General features: G+C 36.7%; 2 protein-coding genes and 3 pseudogenes across 2 annotated transcripts; 2 read left to right on the plus strand and 3 right to left on the minus strand.

Annotated features, from left to right (window-relative positions):
- Positions 1 to 85: 85 nt before the first annotated feature.
- Positions 86 to 1,006, minus strand: LOC9326977 (F-box protein At3g57590). Its single transcript, XM_002893608.2, has one exon. It carries the CDS (start codon positions 614 to 616, stop codon positions 86 to 88), a length of 531 nt encoding a protein of 176 aa, XP_002893654.2. The 5' UTR covers positions 617 to 1,006.
- A 107-nt stretch (positions 1,007 to 1,113) lies between these two features.
- On the plus strand, positions 1,114 to 2,312 carry LOC110224552 (annotated as a pseudogene).
- A 1,258-nt stretch (positions 2,313 to 3,570) lies between these two features.
- On the plus strand, positions 3,571 to 5,121 carry LOC9329716 (annotated as a pseudogene).
- Positions 5,122 to 5,820: 699 nt separating this feature from the next.
- On the minus strand, positions 5,821 to 7,465 carry LOC9326978 (F-box protein At1g31080). Its single transcript, XM_021010757.1, has one exon. It carries the CDS (start codon positions 7,230 to 7,232, stop codon positions 6,060 to 6,062), a length of 1,173 nt encoding a protein of 390 aa, XP_020866416.1. The 5' UTR covers positions 7,233 to 7,465; the 3' UTR covers positions 5,821 to 6,059.
- A 2,859-nt stretch (positions 7,466 to 10,324) lies between these two features.
- LOC110224392 lies at positions 10,325 to 12,269 on the minus strand (annotated as a pseudogene).
- Positions 12,270 to 12,763: the final 494 nt, after the last annotated feature.

Consider the following 12,763-nt stretch of genomic DNA (forward strand, 5'->3'; position numbering starts at 1 on the left):
ATATTCATTTTTTTAAAATATATGAAAACGTGATTAATCAAAAAAGTCTAAAAGGACATCGATTCAGCTATCCACAGGCCTTTACCTAACTCTCATCTTCTTCATCATATTCATATTCATCTTCATATCCATCTCCATCTCCATAGCCATAGCCTTCACTGTGATGCTCGATATGAGAGTGAACACTAAGATCCTCTACATGGTCTACAAAGGCGTAAACTCTACAATCAGTCTCAAACGCTTCACCGTTAGGTCCAACACCTTGGATTTCAACACTTTGGAGAGTGTTCTTTTCCGGATTGAAGTACAAAACATAAAATGGTTTTGATGTATACTTCTCCGCCAAAACAATTTCACCTCTAGCCGTCATACCAACGACAAAAACATTGTAGACACCAATGTCATTGTGAGGCAAAGTGTAGACATATTTCGACCATTCCTCTTTCTCGACATCCTCTAGAACCGACATACTCAACACAATGGCATCAGCCTCATCATACGTCAAATCAATCCCACCTAATTTACCCTTGTAGTTGATCAATCTAGTGGCACGCTGATCCCTAAAGCATTCCGCGTCAATAGTAGAATGGAGCGGCAAACAATTCTTGTTCCTCATGAACAGAGACAAATCGGATTTCTTGCAAGTCTAACTTGTTCTAATCATTTGGGTTTCATTTAGTGAGTGAGTGCGATGATTCAGAATAATATATTGACTCAAAAATAATCAAACATAATGGTCAGAGAGAGAGAGAGAGAGAGAGAGAGGCAAATCCTAATATCTAGAGAGTTTGACCGTAATAAAAATTATCACAACCAATGACGTGCCATATTCACATGTTGGAGATTTTGGGAGTGTTATCCAATTATGTATTGTGAAATATTAAAATCAACTTTGATAGAATTTCACCTTTAACTTTAATCCATTGTTATTTAATCATTAATTTTCAAAAGATTTTAAAGAAATAAATTTAGAATTTAAGAAATATTTCTTATTAGTGGATGTTATATTTTTGACCTTTTGTTGAAATAAGTAACTATATAATAGCTTAGTTGATAAGAAAACTATATATAATATTTTATATCTTCATTATTTCATCAAAGACTATCTAGAGTTTTAAATCATATGTTAAAATCCATCAAAATTTAATTAAAATTGGTAATTTTGATTTTCTTATATTGGTGAGATTGTCTCTTGAATTGATCATTAAATTATATTTTGTTCTCTATTTAAAACCTCATTAGTAATAACTGAAATTAACAAACAAAAATAATCGTATCAACAAGCAAAAAAATCTTTCAACTATGATCATGAATGGCTTACCTTTGCATCTTATTGACGAGATTCCTTTTAGAATGGATCCCAAATCCATGGCAATGATGCGATGTACAAACAAATCTATCAAATCGTATTTAACTGACCCAAGATTTGGACCTCAATACCATTCATGGGTCAGATCCAATTTGATTAACCTTTCGAGCTCTGACAGATCTCTCGTCTTCTGCCAGCCTTTGGTCTCTTCATGTGATTATGTGTCACTAGAATACAGAGCAGAGTTCATCAACGAGCAATGTTACATTTTTGGCTCATGCTCCGGCCTTCTCCTACTATACATTGGTCATCTCTTCGTCGCAAATCCCTTGACAAAGAAGTTTCGAATCCTGAATCACTCTGGTTCAAAGCTCCTGCCTCACATAGTTGGTGGTGTCAAAAAAGATGATCCTTATGACCCCAATAGTCCACTTGTTCGTACAGAGAGAGCGATGTGCGTTGGTTTCGTGGTAGATCCATATCGAACCACCAAGAGATTCAAGATCGTCTGCATACTTGAGATGGAAACGAAGTACATATTCGAAATCAGCGACAGAGATTCTTGGAGGTTATCAAAAACGACCCTAAAGACTAGCTCCAAAAGTGGTCTCAAGACGCGGATGAGCCATGTTTACGTAGATGGCAATCTTCACTGGTTGAGAAACGACTGGAGCCTAATAGCATTCAATCCCGAGACAGAGCAAGCACGACTGATTCCTTCTAGCTTCCATCCAAAACCGGATACGAAGGTGCTTTTCGCAGCAAAAGATAAGATCAACCCCCTGACCTTGATATCTGGGACGATAAAAGAAATCTCAATCTACACACTGCTCGGGAATCACAAGTGGGCACTCGAAAGGCAGATCAAGAATGTATCAATGGAGAAAACATGGCTTAAATGTTGGTACGTAGTTGCATATGACGGCAAGTGTCTAGTGGTGTTGGAGAATAATATGGTGCTTCATGTGTACGACTTGGAAGCTGACAGTTGGGGAGTTTTGGGGACAACCGAATGTTGGTCCGAAGACTTCTATAAGTTTACGCCCTCCTATTTCTCTATTGAGGAGGATGAGCAGACAAAGGTGAATGTAGCTTCTGATGACCAACACATCTCCTATCTAACTACAATTATGGAAGTCATTGATACAACAAGGTAAACTATCTCATTGTTTGATTATTTTGAGTCAATATATGATTCTGAATCATCGCACTCACTCACTAACTGATTCCTTAAACCAGTCAAAGAGACTTCACAAAAAGGACGAGTCCAAGAGTCTTCACAGGGACTTACAATGGCGAAGGAGGTGGATTTAAGTTTCTCTTAGGCAATTCATTCAAACATATTTGATGCATTTTCTAAATATCATGTTCCAATGCATTATGATTAACTTCATATATAATAAAATCAATCATTCCTCTAATTATACGAGTTGTTCTGTCCTCATGTTAAACCTACACATCAGATTCTTATACACTTAGACACAGCAACGTGTCACATCATCAATCTCAATTCTGTAAAATGAGTCTTCTCGTTTTATTTTGAGAGCTGATGAATTGGCTTCCCTGTTTCTTTTCATGCCTCAGTTTAATATATTGAGTTACTGCTTTGTTACTTCTCCTAGGGACCATTCTGGTCGATTTATTATCTATTTGATTATGGGTCTTGGTAAGATCATCTCTGGTCTTTCCTCTATGGGAGCTAGGGTGACAAATTTTTTTTTTAAAAAATTCATGAATGTGTCTGATTTAATTTTTTTGTAGTAACAATATGGTTAAGACATTTTAGTATGACATTAGCATAATCCCAATAAGGCACCAACTAAGCAAACACTATATAATCATCCTAAAAATAATAGAGCATGACTAAAACCAATTTGAACATATATAAAATCAATCATACAACAATCAAAACTGGCCCTAGCTGCCACCTCATCACCTCCTTTGTGTTTTCTCAAGTAACGTCTTCATTTCACTTTGTCTCAGATTAGTAAAAGTATTTTCTACATTGTTCCACATACAAATGACTCCTCCTTACTCAATCAGCACTAGCTAGAGCCACTAGAATCGGACTACCAAGGCTAGCTAAGACCAAATAATAGTTGGATTTGGGTTTTAAACTTGTGTGCTACCAGAAACCACTTCTTGTATTTTCTTAGTATAGTAAAAATTAATTCTAAATGATTCCCACATAGACATGTTGAAACAAAGTGGAATGTGGAACAATTTGAGAAATGTTGAAACAAAGTGTCTTCCATTGTACTTAGTATGTCACATTGAGCTACTAGAAGCCACTTTTGTGGGTTTACATACATGAATCTATAAAAGTAAATTGCATCACATAGACACGGCTTCTAGTGGTTACTGAATGAAGGACGAGTATGATGGTGACAGAAAACAACAAAAGCTATATACAAAAATGGATAAAGAATCTCTTAAGAGCGTGGGGTAGTTGGGAGAAGAAGCAAAGGAAAAAGTAGAGCAGAGAGACTCATCTCTCGGCTATAAAAACAGAGAGGGGGTCACAACACAAATCACTACAACAAAACAACACAGAGCAAGAGATCAAATAGCAAAAACTTATAATATTCTTTCAAAAACAAAAATGGGGATCGTAGCATTCAACTGGACAGAGGGAAACAACAACCAACTCACGCTGCTGATGAACAGAGACAATTGGGAAAACAGGCAAGTATAAGATTCAGACATTTTTGGTTTTAATTTTGTGCATCAGACATTGTTGTTAAATACTTTTTTTTTCTTTTCTTTTCTTTATATGAGTGATTAATAGGGTCATAAGTGGGGCATCTTGGAGTCGAAACGGCCAGATTTTGAGTGGTCGGTGCAAAGCTAACAACGGAACGTGGTTTGGTATTACTAAACGAGGCTCAGAGTCGCTTTTCTCGTGAATACATCGTTGTTGTTAGACCGCGTTAAGGCAAACGGCGGCTTGGAGTTGTATCCCGTTCGTTTCTTGGAGGTTTGCTTTTCTTCTCTTCATTTATATCCCAACTCTTTCGATCTCTGATCACGGGATTGCTTTTGATTACAGGGCAGCATGAGTCCAGACCAGTTTGCCAACGAACTGAGACTGCATGAAAAGAAGAGTAATGAAAGGCATGTCTATAGTCTTATCGTTGCAGACATGACTTCGAGTTCAATGGTTCATATCCTGAAACCCTTGGATACTAAGTCGGATGTCATAATAGAGACCGTTCCGTTTGGTGTGCATACACTTTCTTCTTACGAGGGCCTAGATTCCACAGAATCTTCCAGGGTAATTTAATGTACAAGTGTCTTGTAATAGAGTAGAGTTGTTATAACCATTTTGCAAATGTTTTTGTATAGTTTCTTTTCTATGTCTATAATCAAATCATCTGTTTTTTTTTTTTTTTTGGGTATCATGCAGGATTCACGCCTAAGAGGCCTTTTTAGCCAGATGATTGTTGATTTGGGAAACAATGAAAAACCACAGATGCAGGGGATTGCTGGGAGGTTTATGTATGATGCTGCAGGAGGAAGAGACGCGGTGTTTCTCCAAACTTGAGATGAGCATCCTTCTGAAAAGGTAAGATATTGATCTACTGATTTTATGATCCTCACTATATCCCTTAATAAATCTCCTTTTTTCCCATTTCGATTCAGCTTCGAAGCCAACGCTTTGGAACAACAAGTACGACAGCATTGGTTGTGAAACGCACCAAGGAAGTGATGCTCTTTGAGAGGTACATGGAGGAGAATGGTGCATGGACCAAGCGCCACTTCGCTTTCAATATCCAGTAGAGTTACAAAGAAACATTGGGCAGCATCCGAATACTATACTCCCTCCGTATTTGAATAAATGTCGTTCTAGCCTTTTTTTCTGTGTTTTTAATTAGTTGTCATTTTAACAACTTTTGCATAAAATTTCCTAAATTACCCCCAATTAATTGATCATAATTAATCAGTCTAAATTACCAAAACTACATATACCAAAAATATAATTGTAAATAATCGTTTCTCATAAGGTTAGTTTTGTAATTCTGTGCCCTTTCTTAATTCACCCAAAAACAGTTGAAACGACATTTTTTCAAATACAGAGGGAGTAGTAAATAATCTTGTTGATGCTGTAAATATATCCTTTTAATTAAAAGACCTTGTTAAGATTGAGGAAAACCTATTTCCTTCTAGTCTATGAACATTATGCTTGATATAAATAAATAAATAGTTGGTTTTCTGAAAGTTGACTTTATATTTTCCATCTATGAAATTCTTGAGCTATTTTGCAACTCAATATATGTATTTCTCAATTTCGGTGATAAACACCAAGCCATAGTTTGCAGGGTGAATGCAGACAATTTGACTAACTTTTTGGAAATCCTGATTAAGCAATTTCAAGCAATTCGTCAAGAACCGTTGTTACTTTTTCAAAAGCGTTGACACCACATCGTATTTTCCATAGTGACTATAGACTCTAGCTAGTACTTCTGAAATAGTAGAAACGTAATTAAGAAATGAACATTGAAATCAAGAAAAGCAAGAACATTTTTTTGATATAACGAATACAACTATAGAGAGAGAATACAAATACAACTTGCATCAGCTGACTTGAGGAGTAAGTTAAGCAATCAGGTTCTAACACATTTAAGTTTCAATCATCTTCTAAAAGACACAATGCATCAAATTTGTTAATACTCTCAAATCTACGACGATCTTGTTCCAGGTGAGCAACGGTCCTCACTTGATGATCTTCTCTAGATGATGTTGATGTGCTCTATTCTGGTGGGCCTAAAGATGTTGCAGCAGATGTAGTCTTCATAACATCAAATCTAAGATTCTCTACATGGTCTACAAAGTAATAAACTCTATGATCGCCAAACCATTCTTCCTCTTCTCTAACACCTTGAATCTCAACACTTCGGAGAGTGTTCCTTTCGGGGTTAAAGTAGAAAACATAAAAAGGTTTATATGCATTATCCTTCGCCAAAACAATTTCACCTGAAGCAGTTGCCCCAACAACGGAAAGATTGTTGTTAACCATGACGGCTTTATTCTCAGCCATCAAAGTGTAGACATATGTAGTCCATTCCTGTTTCTCGACATCCTCTAGAACCCGCATACGTAACTCAAGGGGAAATCCACCATCGTAAGCATAGTCTAAATTAATCAAACCTAATTTACCCTTATAGTTTATCAGTTTATAGTTTATCAGATTGGGAGATACATATAAAAACTTGAATTTCTCCAACCTAACATCAAAGCAACCTATCTTTTCATCCTCTTCATCAGGGTCAGAAGCTATGTAATACAAAACCCCATTGATGCATATCTTTTCCCAACGAAAACCATAAGTTAAGGGACATATGATCTCCCTCCAGCTCACATTTTCAGTTCCTAATGTCAGAATATGATAAATGAATTCATCATCGGTTCTATCGTTAAAGACCAAAACTTTGAATTGCTTGCCAATCGGATCAAACCCTAAAAGGCCACTGAAGTTTCTGAACGTTCTTGTCAGGTCAGGAGGTAAGATCGCAGATTGCCCCGTGCTAGGGTTACATATCACTTTATCAAACCCATCTTTTGAGATCCGAAAATCAGGGAAATAGATCAAACCAGAAGCATAGCTACAATAGTAAGTCATTCTTACTTGAGAAAACTTCATATGAAAATCGGCGGCTACTACAAGAGACGACTTCTCATAATGACTCTGAGGCTGAGGAGAGGAGAAGAAGCTCCACTCACCACCTTTTTCGACCCCAATTAAGAGACGTGGATTAGATGAGGACCTTGTGTGGAACAACTCGATGAAATCTTGACGGCAAATAATGGACTCCCATAACTTCGACAGGCAACGAAACCTAACGATTGACTTTGCAGGCAATCTCGAGAGTATGTCAGGAATGAGATCATTAGGGATGGAATCTGAGTTTGCTTCTCTATTCATGATCGTCGTTGTAGTTGCTTATTATCGGACAGAGAAAGAGAGAGAGAGATAAGAATACAAATGTGAAATCTCTTAAAGTTCGACCTAATTAGATTTCATTCTTGGTCGGCACTAACCTTGGCCCAGGAAGCATGGGCTTTAACCATCTAAATATTTCATTATCTCTGACCGATTCTTCTGAATTATGAATTTCTGATGATCGAATGTTGCAAGCCCCTTTACATTGTCAATTATGATTTTGCTTGATACTCTCCAAATTCTGTTATTATTTCTAAACACACTAAATTTCCAAAATTGAATTGGGGAAGAACTCAAACCTAAATTTCAAGTGCTTGTCCAAAATATATTTTGATGGTACTTCCACTCCTTGCATGTTTGGTTGGGAACATTGACTAGCCAACTATTCAAAAAAGAGATCACTTGTTGATCTCGCACGGTTTTTAGTTATTGTGAATGTGCCCAAAATGATTTTGCTGCGGACAAATAAGATTTTGTGTCTTAGTGGTGACAGAGACTCTGTACTTAAAATCTCAATGGTTGTTGGAACTTTTGCATTTGTTCTATGGCTATATTCAGTAACAAGTATATTTAATTAAACTGGAAGGCCTAAGAAACCTAAAGCAGCTCATCAAAAGAGGAACGGAGGCAACAGTGATACTAAAGATGAACGTTCACATCAGCTCTAGGAAGAATAGGTAAAGGTTAAATTCTCAGGAAGAGTCAAGTGATAGAAATCGCCATGTAACAGAGGGCAACCATCTTCAAAATTGCGTCTCTTCTTCTTCTTCTTCTTTTGGTTTTACCTGACGTACACTGCAAGAAACCCTAATATTGCTGAATTTTCTTTCCTCAGTTCCGCTACAGAGCCACCAATAATCTTCTTTGCAGCCAAGAAACGTCTTACCACAGCCATTTTGTGTTTTCTGAAACTAGGTCTTGGTTATTTTTAGTTAACCTGTGTTTCTCATGATTAGTTGTTAATCAAAGTATCTTTGGGAGTCCACATTGGATCAAATGCATGCAAAAAGAAAGAAGCTCACGTCTCATATCCCATAGCAGAGAATAATTGTTAAGTATTAACCACGGACAAAGAACGCTCACTAATATTCATGTTAAAGATATGAATCTTGATATTTAATGAAGAAATAAAGCTCACAAATATCATGGGAGTTTTCTTGTGAACCAAAGTTGGAAAAACTTGCCTGCTAGTGCTAGGGTCGGCTAAATGAAGACGCTCATCTGTCACAGTATAAGCTGTCGACGCGACGAAGAACCTGTGTCTCAGGTAGGCTGGTTTGGTTTGGATGTGAACCATGGATAGAGAGATCACTATAGAAAATAACCTTTTATGGTGTAAATTATGCTCCCATCGCAAGGTATATCAAAAGCTTGTCCTACTTCAAAAATCCATAAATCTTGTTTTTTGTTTTGTTTTCTTAGACAAAAATAGCTAAGTCAACAAAATCATAGAGATAAAAAATAGGAAACTTTACTCAGAACATTTTATATGGAATTACCAGAAATATACAGATCTTTTTTTTTTACTATCATATTTCAGGTATATTTTTTATACCCAGCGTGCCCCTGTTAAACGTTACAAGAAAAAACGTAATTACAAAGAATGACACTGCCACGTCAGCAAAGCCGCGTCGCCACGTCAGAAATCGCTGACGTGTATTAATAAACTCAGCCGTCAAGCGATATAGCGGCAGTGACGGCTGAGTTACGGTATGTTGCGGCTGATGTAAGAAAAATGGCTGAGTTATGAGCAAACGGCTGACTTACGAGTATAACCCAGCCTGGAGTTACGGCTGACTTACTGAAATCTGTCTGAATTATGATAAAATGGCTGACTTTCGAGCATAACCCAGCCTAAGTTACGGCTGAGTTTTCACCCGATGGTTGATTTGTCAAAATTTTTGCTGAGTTATTGCTTCGACACGGCTGACTTAACTTTCTCCGGCTGGCTGAGTTATCAAAGACGGCTTAGTTATGGGATGACGTTACGAGTGTCATAAATCAGCCGTAATGAGCTGGATTAACGGAAAACTCGGCCTTATTACGGCTGACTTAGTAGCGAAAGATTAATTACTAGAATAGCATGCAATGACAGCCGACTTATTAAACGACACGGCTGAGTTAAATATTTTTGGTTGAGTTACGACAGTAAACGGCTTACTTGCCACTTCATCAATTAAAAAATGACGTGGATGCAACATTCCATGTCATCATCATCAAAGGACAAAAAAATAGGGCCAAATTTTTTCAACTCGTCTTCTTCACCTGAGTTTTTCACATCACCGGAACTTCCAATTCCTCATCGTCTTCCTCATTCTTCTTCAATTTCTTTCATCCTTCTCCCGATATGGTTGATCCGGTTCCGGTAATTGGGTATAGAAACACAAATACGTATTTAACACCGATGAAAGAGGGTGTAGAGTTGTGCAGATAGATGCGGAAACAACGCACGAAAAACTTGTGAAGTTGGTGCTCGATGATAAAGTAAGACGAAATGTTGCGTCTCTTATTGTTTCGCGGCAAATTTACATGTCACGGCTGAGTTATATGCTTAAGGAAAGACGAAAAGTTCGGTCAATTTACATGTCACGGCTGAGTTATATGTTCCAGGGAAGACGAAAGGTTCGGTAAATTTACATGTCACGGCTGAGTTATATTCTCCAGGGAAGACGAAAGATGTGTGTAAATTATATGTTACAGCTGAGTTATATGCTTCAGGGAAGATGAAAGGTTCGGTAAATTACATGTCACGGCTGAGTTATCATTCAGGGAAGACGAAAAGTTGTGTAAATTATATGTTACGGCTGAGTTACATCACTTTACGGCTGATTTATAATACAGATCGGAAAGTAACATTTTTTTGGAGAAGACAATATGAAATTTATTGGTCAAATAACAACAATCAAATTAAGATTCGTAAAAATATGTTTGAGGGATACATAGGAGGATAACTAAACCGTATGAATCAAAACATAGATAGAAGAAGAAATGTCTCCAAATAGATCGATTGAGAGGAAGATTAAACGAGAGACATGTAAAATCAAAGTAAAAGAGTAGCTATTTTTGATTTCAACTCAAACCTGTAACGAATCATGTAGAATTCCATAGATCTCTTTGATTTGGGTTTTGATTTTTGATGACTTTTTTCGTGAGCGAGGTTGCGAGTAGATCTGACGAAGCTTTTGATTTGGGACCCTATGGCAAGCGTTGTAGCTGTGAGGTCTAGGAAGATCCAGCCCAATCCTGCAATTTGAAGATCTCTGTCAATGTTGTACCCAAGTTAGTTGCACATTATTAAATCTAAAAGCTTTTATTGGATTTGGAGACAAAAAATAAAAGAAAAGAGGAGAAATAACGTGAGTTTGAGGAGTGTGAGATTGGTGATGTGAATTAATGACATGAATAATCAAATTTTTATTTATTATTTTTAATTAAAAACAAATTAAAAATTATTAATAAAAAAAAAACTAATGAAGGGTGTTAATTGTAATTACACAAATGTTCAAAACATATGAGTAATTTTTAAAAGATATATGATATTCTAATAATAAACATACTTTTCTATAACATCTGAGTAAATTTTTTTAAAAAATATAAGATCAAAAAAAAAAAAAAATAGCTAAGCCAACATAGTGATAATAATTTGTACTTATTCTGCTGCTTGTCCTTCACAGAAGGAGTAGAGTTGCAGACTTCTCGAGATCTATGTCGATGTTGTTTTGGTTTTCGAGTCTCTGTAATGACATTTAGGCCTTTCTTTACTGGGCTTGACTTGAGTTGCTTTGCATGGTTTAAGCTAAGATCATCTACATAGTCTACAAAGGGGTAAACTCTGCAATCACGATTAGCTCCAAAACCTTGGATTTCAACACTTTGGAAAGTTTTCCTTTCGGGATTGAAGAAAAAAACATAAATCGGTTCACATGTATCTATCTTCGACAAAATAATATCACCAGTAGCAGTCATCCCGACAACAACAAGATCAACAACAAGATCATCAGCTGCTTCATTACTATCCAACAAAGTGTAGACATATTCCGACCATTCCATTTTCTCAACATGCTCCAGAACCCACATACGAAACTCAAGGGTATGCCTAAAACTTGTACCATCATCAACATTCTTCAAATTAACCACACCTAATTTACCCTTATAGTTTATCAATTGAGTAAACATATTACAAAATGTTGCCTCAATGAACTTGAATTTCTCAGACCTAACATCAAAGCAAACTATTACATAAGACCTTCCATCAAACTGGTGAGCTTTGTAATACAAAACCCCATTGATGCATATCCTTTCCCACAAAGGCTCATGGTTAAAAGGACATTGGATCTTCCTCCACCTCATTTTTCCAGTTCCTAATGTCAAAATATGATGATCTGTATCATTATAAGCTATATAACCACTAGTGTTCATGAGCAATACCTTGAATTCCTTGTCTATTGGATCAAACCCTAAATAGCTGTACGACATGAAGTGCTTTCTCAGTTCAGGTAAGATCACATACTGTCCGGTGGTAGGGTTACATATCACACGCTTTGTATCCTCATCCTCCCTTGGGATGCACATATTATGAAAATAGATCAAACCAGAGGCATAGCTACAATCATATTCGCTTATGCCTTTAGAAAACTTCATATGAAAATCGGCGGCTACTATAGGAGACAACTTATTCTCACATGGATTCTGAGACTGAGGCAACGAGAAGAAGCTGTACTCACCGTCTCGTACGGCGGCGAATAAGAGACGTGGACGAGCCGAGAACTTTGTCAAGAACAACTCGGTGAAATATGGACGACGAACGACACGCAACGAAACCTAGCGGTTGACTTTGCAGGTAATCTAGAGAATATCTCAAGAAAGAGATCAATTGGGATAGAATCGCCTCCATTCATGATTGGATGGAGAAAGATCTATGAATACGAATCGCACAGACTCTTTATGAATATCATGAAATTGAACCTATTTAGAGTCGGCACTAACCTAATTAAGGCCCAAGAATATTTCAATGGGTTTATTGATTTTTTCCGATGATTTGTTTTATCTTAATGGTACTTTTTTTCTTTCTATTCACATATGATAATAATATATAGTTTCCTCTCGTATAATAATTGGTCCATTAGGGTTGCGAAAAGGAATTTATGTAATTTTTAATCATAATTCTGAGCGATTCTAAGCTAATGATTGTGATGTTAGATTGTGTGTTTTCAATGATTTTACTCAACTTTTGGGATGAAATAATTCGTCTCTAGCTTTAAAATATATCATTTCATTGGTCATTGGATTCATTTTCCGTCTCTGATACTGATTATTGTTTTGCTTGCTAGGTTAGAATGGATCTTATTGTTTCTTTGACATCAAGCAACATCATCAACTCGCCAAAGAGGATAGTATCTGCTTGGTTAAGGAGCAAGAAGAGTGACTTGAAGTTCTGAAAAAGTATCTACAAGACAAGGGATCGTTCAAGCCTTTGAAACAAAAGCTGATTAGTCAAGTAAGAGACTGGCACG

The sequence above is a fragment of the Arabidopsis lyrata genome (assembly GCF_000004255.2).
Source record: "Arabidopsis lyrata subsp. lyrata unplaced genomic scaffold ARALYscaffold_1, whole genome shotgun sequence".
Classification (NCBI taxonomy): Eukaryota; Viridiplantae; Streptophyta; class Magnoliopsida; order Brassicales; family Brassicaceae; genus Arabidopsis; species Arabidopsis lyrata.

Excerpts from the sequence above, each read along its gene's own strand:
- LOC9326977 (XM_002893608.2), bottom strand. The coding sequence starts at position 616 with ATGAGGAACAAGAATTGTTTGCCGCTCCATTCTACTATTGACGCGGAA.
- LOC9326978 (XM_021010757.1), bottom strand. The coding sequence starts at position 7,232 with ATGAATAGAGAAGCAAACTCAGATTCCATCCCTAATGATCTCATTCCT.